Genomic DNA, 8,701 nt, shown 5'->3' on the forward strand with positions numbered 1-8,701 from the left:
CCCGTGCACACAGCGCCCGGGGATGGGGGGACGGAGGCCGCACCCCGTGTCCACACAGCGCCCGGGGATGGGGGGACGGAGGCCGCACCCCGTGCACACAGCGCCCGGCCCGGGGATGGGGGGACGGGGATGGGGGGACGGAGGCCGCACCCCGTGCACACACAGCGCCCGGGGATGGGGGGACGGAGGCCGCACCCCGTCCACACAGCGCCCGGGGATGGGGGGACGGAGGCCGCACCCCGTGCACACAGCGCCCGGCCCGGGGATGGGGGGACGGGGATGGGGGGACGGAGGCCGCACCCCGTGCACACAGCGCCCGGCCCGGGGATGGGGGGACGGGGATGGGGGGACGGAGGCCGCACCCCGTGCACACAGCGCCCGGCCCGGGAAAGCGAGGAGGCCCTCTGTCCTGCGCGGGGTCCCATCCACCCCCGCCGCCTCACGCCCTCCTCGGCCCCAGCGGCCTGTCCGGGGCCGGGAAGACACGGGGGAGATGGGGAAGCGCCGGGGAAATGCTAGGAACTCGAGGACGCCATTGTGCAGCGCCACACTCAACCTCCACCCCAAGAGGGGCAGCGTCTGGCGCGCGAGCAGGCGAGCGTGGGCGCACACGCGTGTGTGCGCGTGGTGGGGACGCGATCCAGCTGTACCGCATCTGACCCAGGCGAAGCGCCCTCTCCGCCGGCAGCGGGGATGGAAACGGTCCCGGGGAGCGGTGGGACCCGCACGTTCCCTCCCAGGCCGAGCTGAGCCGGCGGCCACCGAACCAGCGCGGGGAGGACCGAGCCTGTTCGGAGATTATGGCGGAGCCCGCGTCTCCCCGGTGCTGGTGACGGGCGCTAGGTGCCCGCACACCGGCGGGGCCGCTCGGAGCCCGGCTGGCGGGCAGCCCTGCCCCCGGCCCGCCGCTCCCCGGAGCCCCGCCTCTGCTGGCGGTGTCTCCGGCGAGCAGAGCGGTTGGGGACCGGACAGTCCCCGGGAACCGCAGAGACCCCACGGCGGGGAGGGAGCGGGAGGACGAGCGCGCTGGCGAGCTGTGTTCCTGCGCGCGTGTCTGGTGCTCATGAATGAATCCCCGCGTGTGTGCCGCGCTGGTGAATGAGTGTGTGTGTGTGTGTAAATGGGGCGTGTACATCTATATTCAAACCCAGCTGGGAGAGGAGGGAGCGGGTGGGAAGGAGATAATTACCTTCTTCCGATGAGAGATGACCCACCCTCCTTCCCCAGAGGTGATTTATAATTTAAAGATAAAGAATAATCAAGTCCTGGCAAGGAAGGACACAGCGTCGTGGGTCTGATTAGAATCTCAGGATGGACGGGCCAGTGGGGCGGCGGGAGGGCGGGCGCGGGGAGGAGGGGGCGGCCCCCGCCCCAGCCGCCCGGGCTCAGGACGTCGGAGCGTGGCCCAAATGACAGCCGACCGGTCCCTTATTGTTTCCCCCAACTTTTAATGTCTGCTTCCGAAGGATCATTGCCCGCGGTAATTGCGAAGGCCCGTCCTGGTGCGCCGAGCGGGCTCGGGGGACCGCGGCGGGGCGCGCGCACGCCCAGCGCGGGGAGGCGGGACGCGCGGCCGGCCGCCCGCGCTCGGACCCCCCTCCGCCCGCCCGGACCTCCGGGGACCCGGCCCCGGGCGTGCGCGCGGCCGCCAGCGCGTTCTCCGCGAGCGGGGCGCGGGCTGCAGCCTCTCGGCGGGGAGGCTACGGCCGTCTCCGCGGGCGGGCGGCGTCCCAGCGATTTTCCAACCCCGTCCGGGCGGGGGGGGGGGGGGAGCGGGGCCCGCGCGGTCCGCCCCCTCCCCCCCCCCCGGGCCGGGGGCGGAGGCGGGGAGGGCGCGCCGTCCAGCCCCCGTCCTCCGGACGGCGCCGCTAATGGGCGCCCGGGGCCGCGGCCCCGCCCCCTCGGGGCCTCTAATTCGATGGCGCGCGGGGGGCGGGCGCCGCGGGGGGCGGGGGCCGCGGCGGGAGCGCCAGGCCCGGCGGCCGCCGCGGCAGTCGGCGAAGCCCGGCCTCGGGGATCACCGGGAAGGGGCCGAGGCCGCCGCGGGCCCCAGCCGCCCGGGGCGAGGCGGGCGAGAGACGTGCGGGCCGGGCCGGGGCTCCGCGGGCCTCCGCCGCGCCGCCGCCGGGCCCCGCAGCAATCCGAGGCCGGCCGGGCCGCGTTCGCCCCGGGCCGGGAGGCGGAGGCGCCGCCGCCCGCGGTCCGCGCTCCGGCGCCCGGGCCGCGGCTCCGGCCCGCCCCCCCGCGGGGCCCGCCCCCCGCGCCCCGAGCCGTTCGCAGCCAATTAGGCGCGCGCGCTAACGAGGGCGGCGGGGCCGCGGGCGGCGGCGCACGTGTGTGCGGTGTGCGGCGTGCGGCCGCGCCGGCGCCTCGGCCGGGCCGCCATAAATGCGCGGGCCGGCGGCCTGAGGCGGCGGCGGAGGCCACGCCGGCGGTTCCGGGCCGGGGGCGGCGGGCCGCCGGCCATGGGAGCCCAGTGAGCGGCGGGGCGCGAGCCGCCGGAGCGGCGGGAGGCCGGCATGAGCGCCAGCGGCCCGGCGGCTCCCGCGGACGGGCCCGCGCCGCCGCCGCCGCCCGGCCCGGGGCCCGCGCCCGCCGCGCCCGCCGCCGCAGCTCGGGACGCCATGGACGGGCGCGCCGACCTCCCCGCGTTCCCCCGGGCCGGGGCCCCGCCGCTCGCGGCCGGCGACACGGCGCCCGCGGCGCCCGAGGGTGCGGGCGCGGCCCGGCCCGCCGCGCCCCCGCGCCCCACCTCCTTCTCGGTGCTGGACATCCTGGACCCCAATAAGTTCAACAGCAGAAGGCGCCGCTGCGTGCTGCCGGGCCCCGCGGGCCCCGCCGCGTGCGCCCCGTGCGCCCCGGGACGCCCGCCGCGCGCGGAGGAGCCGGAGCGCCGCAGCCTCGCCGCCGCGGGAGCCGAGCCGCAGAGTGAGTAGCGCGGGGCGCGGGGCGCTCCGTGGAAAGTTCGCCGGGTACGGGGCGCGCGCCGCCCGCCCGCGGCCTCCGTCGGACCCGGGCTCCCGAGGCCCGGCCGCGGAGGGAAGTCGGTGCCGGCGGAGGGGCCCGGGCGGCGGTGACCGCCACCCCCCGCGACCCCGGCCTCCCGCCCTCCCCGTTTTGGGACAAATCAGACTAATTGTGACAAAACGCTGGTTATCTCTGGAAAAACAATTAAATCCCTTCGATTACAGTTGCGGGGAAATGTGCTTAGCGGCGGAAAGCGCCGGTAATGGGGCGGCGCGCGCCCCGCGCGGTCGATATCCCATTACGGCGCGTGCATATCTCTTTCAAGCACCTTGCGAGCTCCCCCAACATCTAAATTATAGGGTCAAAATTCGGATAATTACTCGATTAAAACCTATTACACTTATTAGGGGCCGCTATTGATCGCGGATTGCATTCGACCCGCTCCTGATTGCTTTTTGTGCCCCCTCCCCCTCCCTCCAGCGCGGGCCGCGGCCGCCAGCCCCGAGCTGGGCGCTGGGCGCGCGGACCCCGGCCCCTGCTCCTCCCGGCCGCACCGCTGCGGGGCCCCACGACAACCGGGACAGTTGCCTGGACCAGGCCTTGCAGGACCGAATTTACCTTTCCCGCCCCAGCGTCTCCCGTCTCCGGGCAGACCTGGCCTGAGCCAGGCCTTGATAACACCTGCTGAGCTGTGGGGTGGCTGGAGACCACCTGTGGGGCTGCGGGCACGAGTGCGGGCCACGCGCACAGACACGTCCTGCCCAGCAGAGAGGCTTTCTGAGACTAAATACTGCAAAGGCCATAGCCTCTTCCTGGGAGATGCGGGTCTGCTGGCCGGCTGCCCCGGGGCTGGACGCCCAGCGCCCCTCTCCCTCTGTGGGATGCGGGTCTGCTGCCCGGCTCTGTCCTGGGGCTGGACGCCCAGCGCCCCTCTCCCTCTGTGGGATGCGGGTCTGCCCAGCTCTGCCCCGGGGCTGGATGCCCAGCGCCCCTCTCCCTCTGTGGGATGCGGGTCTGTCTGCTGCCCAGCTCTGCCCCGGGGCTGGACGCCCAGCACCCCTCTCCCTCTGTGGGATGCGGGTCTGTCTGCTGCCCAGCTCTGCCCCGGGGCTGGACGCCCAGCACCCCTCTCCCTCTGTGGGATGCGGGTCTGTCTGCTGCCCAGCTCTGCCCCGGGGCTGGACGCCCAGCACCCCTCTCCCTCTGTGGGATGCGGGTCTGTCTGCTGCCTGGCTGCCCGGGGCTGGACGCCCAGCGCCCCTCTCCCTCTGTGGGATGCGGGTCTGTCTGCTGCCCAGCTCTGCCCCGGGGCTGGATGCCCAGCGCCCCTCTCCCTCTGTGGGATGCGGGTCTGCTGCCCGGCTCTGCCCCGGGGCTGGATGCCCAGCGCCCCTCTCCCTCTGTGGGATGCGGGTCTGCCCAGCTCTGCCCCGGGGCTGGATGCCCAGCGCCCCTCTTGTCTGTGGGCTTGGGCAGAGCCGAGCCCCGTGGGGAATGGGGACAGGGCTCCTGACAGGCCGGGAGCCCCACTAGGCCAGGTGCCGGCGCCGCGGCCCGGGCCGAGGTGGGAGAGGCCGGGGTGGCGGTGCCCTCGGCGCCGCCCCGTCCCGCCATGTTCTCGGCTAACTCCTGTGATCCCTGGTCCCACGCCTGCTGTAATTGGAGGATGATGTGCGCTGAGATAAATTAAACGGCCCTTAACTAGTTTGTACATCACACAAAAGGAGTTTAATTAAGTTGGTGTCTGCCCGAGGATCGATCGGGCCTCCCGGTGGTCACTGGGCGGCCCAGGCCTGGTGGGATCCTGGCGCTCCCCGGTGGCCGCGCTCCCTCCCGGGCGGCCGGGCCCGGGCGGGCCAAGGCAGGCGCCCGAGCCGGGTGCAGACCGAACAAACGAAATTGGATCGGGAAACGGAAACGGGGAGGAGGGCAAACGAAGAGGGGCACGCGGCCCAAGGAGGGGCAGGCCGGGTGCAGGTGCGAAGCCTGACCCCATCTCCCCTGACCTCTCTCCTCCTCTGACCCCCATCTCCCCTGACCTCTGCCCTCCCGACTCCCATCTTCCCCTCATCTCCGTCCTGTCTTGATCCCCCATCTTCCTGACCCCTGCCCTCCTGTCCTCCCCACCCCTCCCCTGACCCCCGCCCTCCCGACCCCCGCCCTCCCCTGCCCCCCGTCCTCCCCTGCCCCCCGTCCTCCCCTGACCCCCGTCCTCCCCTGCCCCTCCCCGTCCTCCCCTGCCCCTCCCCGTCCTCCCCTGCCCCTCCCCGTCCTTTCTTGCCCCTCCCCGTCCTTTCTTGCCCCTCCCCGTCCTCCCCTGCCCCTCCCCTGCCCCTCCCCGTCCTCCCCTGCCCCTCCCCGTCCTCCCCTGCCCCTCCCCGTCCTTTCCTGCCCCTCCTCGTCCTCCCCTGCCCTTCCCCGTCCTCCCCTGCCCCTCCCCGTCCTCCCCTGCCCCTCCCCGTCCTCCCCTGCCCCTCCCCGTCCTCCCCTGCCCCTCCCCGTCCTCCCCTGCCCCTCCCCGTCCTCCCCTGCCCCTCCCCGTCCTCCCCTGCCCCTCCCCGTCCTTTCCTGCCCCTCCCCGTCCTCCCCTGCCCCTCCCCGTCCTCCCCTGCCCCCCATCCTCCCCTGCCCCTCCCCGTCCTCCCCTGCCCCTCCCCGTCCTCCCCTGCCCCTCCCCGTCCTCCCCTGCCCCTCCCCGTCCTCCCCTGCCCCTCCCCGTCCTCCCCTGCCCCGCGCCCGCAGGTACCGCCGACCCCTACAAGGCCGACGAGGCCGAAGCCAATGGCTACAGCAGCGGCGGCGGCCACAGCCCGAGCGCGGACAGCGGGGACGACGCGCCCGAGGAGGAGGACGAGGCGCCGGCGCGGGGCGCGGAGGCGGCGGCCGGCGGAGACGGCGGCCCCGGCGCCCGCGGGTCGGGCTGCGCCGGGACGGCGGAGGCGGAGGCGGCCCCGGCCGGCGAGGGGGCCGCGGGCGCGCGGGGCGGCCCCGGGACGGCGGCGGGGGGCGCGGCGGGCGCGCCGGCCAAGCCCAAGCGCAAGCGCGCGGGCTCCGACTCCAAGTCCGGGAAGCCGCGGCGCGCGCGCACCGCCTTCACCTATGAGCAGCTCGTGGCGCTGGAGAACAAGTTCAAGGCCACGCGCTACCTGTCGGTGTGCGAGCGCCTCAACCTGGCGCTGTCGCTCAGCCTCACCGAGACGCAGGTGAAGATCTGGTTCCAGAACCGCCGCACCAAGTGGAAGAAGCAGAACCCGGGCGCGGACACCAGCGCGCCCGCGGGCGGCGGCGGCGCGGGGCCCGGCCCGGGCCCGGGCGCGGGGCTGGCGGGCGGCCTGAGCCCGCTGAGCCCCTCGCCGCCCGTGGGCGCGCCGCTCGCCGTGCACGGCCCCGCGGGGTACCCGGCGCACGGCCCCGGCGGGCTCGTGTGCGCCGCGCAGCTGCCCTTCCTGCCCGGCCCCGCCGTGCTGTCGCCCTTCGTGCTGGGCTCGCAGCCCTACGGCGCGCCCGCCTTCTACGCCCCGCACCTCTGAGGGCGGCGGGACCAGGGACTGGGACCGGACCGGGCCGGGACGCACGGACAGACCGACAGACGGCACCTGGAAGAGGGGAAGAGGGCGGGGCCGAGCCACGCGCGCCCAGCCCGGAACTTCGCTCAATAAACGCCGGAGGCCGCGCTGGAGCGGCGCTGCGCCCTGCCCGGGTTCTGGTCCTTGCGGGCGCCAGCGGGGACGCAGGGGGCGCGGGCTGGGGAGCCGCTGCGGCTCGCTGGTGCGGGAGGGAGCGCCGCCGCGCCCGCCCCGCTCCCTCCCGCCGGGCCCGGCCCCGCGTGTGGCCCCGCGCCGGGCTTCCCGCGCGCCCCGTGCCTGGCCCGGACCGGGGAGCCCTCTGCCCGCTTCCCGGAGGGCAGACGGGGTCGTCGGGTTGGGCTCCCGGCCCGAAAGACCGAGGTCAGCGGCCCCTGCGCCGCGCCACTGGCCGAGGCCCCCTCCTGGGGTGGAGCCCTGGGGGCTGGGAGGGACCCCGCACCCCAGCCAAACGGCCACCCTCCGGGGTGGGGTAGGAAGGGGACGCCCGGGAGGGAGGGAGCTGCGGCGGCGGGGCCCAAATCCCCGGCGGACCCCAGGCCTCACAGGGCTGCATTAGTGAGCGGGGCCCGGCCTGTGGCCCAGCCTGTGACCAGCCTCCATTAGGCCAGGTGGGCTGTGAGGTGCTGGTGAGCACGGAGACTTAGTGCCACGGCTCAGCAGGGGCTTCCCGGATTCGGGCAGCTGCTAGGGAGCCCTGGAAGGATCCAGAAAGCTCAGCCTTAGAGCATCAGCAATGTCTTAGGTGTCAGCCCCGGGCTGCCGGGCAAGCAGCAGCAACCGCCCTCTGGAGAAGGCCGCTCCATGGCTGGGTCTGCCCCTGCCCTTCCGTGCCAACCTTGCCCAGCTCTGCTGGGAAGTTCCCAGGGCTCTGCCACACTGGGAGGAAGGGCCGACATCCACCCTGGGTGGGTGCTGGGCGGATGGGCTAGGCTGTGCCAGCCGCTGAAACATCCATCCTGGTGGTGCCCAGCGGGGACCTGGCAGGGCCAGGCCAGCTGGGAGCTTTGGGGCCTCCAGGCTGTGTCCCCTCCGTGCAGGGCACCCCTCCCCCTGGCTCCTGGTCCTGCCGGCTGCCCTGCCCTGTGTCACTCCATGGGGACAGTCTCGAGGGCACAACAGTGCCGCCCTAGGGTCTAGCTGCCCGCCCGAGCTACCTCAGGCCCTGTGCTGTGGTTCTGCCTGTAACACATGAGGAAACGGAGGCGGCCAGAGCCGCCACTGCAGCCTCTCCGGCTGCGGCTGCGGCGCGGGCGCTGCCGCTCGCAAACCTCCCGCTGGACCTGCGGCTCCCGCCAGCCCATCCTTGCCCATCCATTTCTCAGCCTGGGCCTCTGCTGCCTGCCTCAGGCTGGACAGAGGCACAGCCCCAGGATGCCCCTTTAGCAGCGGGGCTGCACCCCTGCCGTCTTGGTGTGGAAAGGCCGCATGGCCACCGGCAAGGCGTGCTGCGTCAAGGGGCCCCTCGACATCCAGGGCCCCCTTCACCAAGGGAGCCCCGCGAGGCCCCTGCCCATGGGCTTCGCTCTGGGGGCCCTGGCAGTGTGGTTTGGGGCTGGGCTCGCGTGTGTCTCATGCAAGGGGTCTGGCCAGGGGCAGCCCTAGGCAGGCAGGACCCTTGTGCCACCCCCAGGCCCAGCTCTGTCCTGCCCAGGGTGGAGGGAGGTGGCACAGCTCCTCACACCTTCTGGCTGGAGCTGAGCCACGGGTGGCAGGCGAGGGGGAGGGGCAGGGCAGTGGGCCGCCAGAGGACTTCCTGCTGTCCACTCAGTTCACACACCCAGCCTCACGGCTCTCATAACTTTCTCCAGAGTTTGCCCCCTCTGGGCTGTGCTTACCTGGTCCTCCTCCCCCTCCCCCTCCCCTCCTGTCAGTGCCCTTTGTCCTCCTGGAAGCCACGCCCCCTGCTGAGCCCTTCCTTCTGGTGCTAACCTCATCCACCCCCACCCTACAACACTTGGTGGCCACGTGTAATGCACCCCCCCTGCCCTGGGTCTTGCCCGGCTTGTAAGGCCACCCTCTCCCCTGTGGGTCTTCTCCCTGGCTCCAAGCTCAGGGTGGGAGCCTGGAGTACCCAGTCCCAGGAGCAAGGATGGCATGGGGTGGTGGGACAGGGCCGAGGAGGCAGCCAGGTGGGTAGGCTCGGCAGG

The 8,701-nt window shown here is 73.9% G+C and overlaps 1 protein-coding gene across 1 annotated transcript; it reads left to right on the forward strand.

Moving 5' to 3' along the window:
* Positions 1-2,519: 2,519 nt before the first annotated feature.
* Nkx1-1 (NK1 homeobox 1) lies at positions 2,520-6,497 on the forward strand. Its single transcript, XM_042670955.1, has 2 exons — positions 2,520-2,928; positions 5,710-6,497. The coding sequence occupies exons 1-2, from the start codon at positions 2,520-2,522 to the stop codon at positions 6,495-6,497; spliced, it is 1,197 nt and encodes a 398-aa protein (XP_042526889.1).
* The last annotated feature ends 2,204 nt before the right edge of the window (positions 6,498-8,701 follow it).

The sequence above is a fragment of the Dipodomys spectabilis genome, unplaced genomic scaffold, assembly GCF_019054845.1.
Source record: "Dipodomys spectabilis isolate Male_0828 unplaced genomic scaffold, ASM1905484v1 ptg000594l, whole genome shotgun sequence".
Taxonomy (NCBI): Eukaryota; Metazoa; Chordata; class Mammalia; order Rodentia; family Heteromyidae; genus Dipodomys; species Dipodomys spectabilis.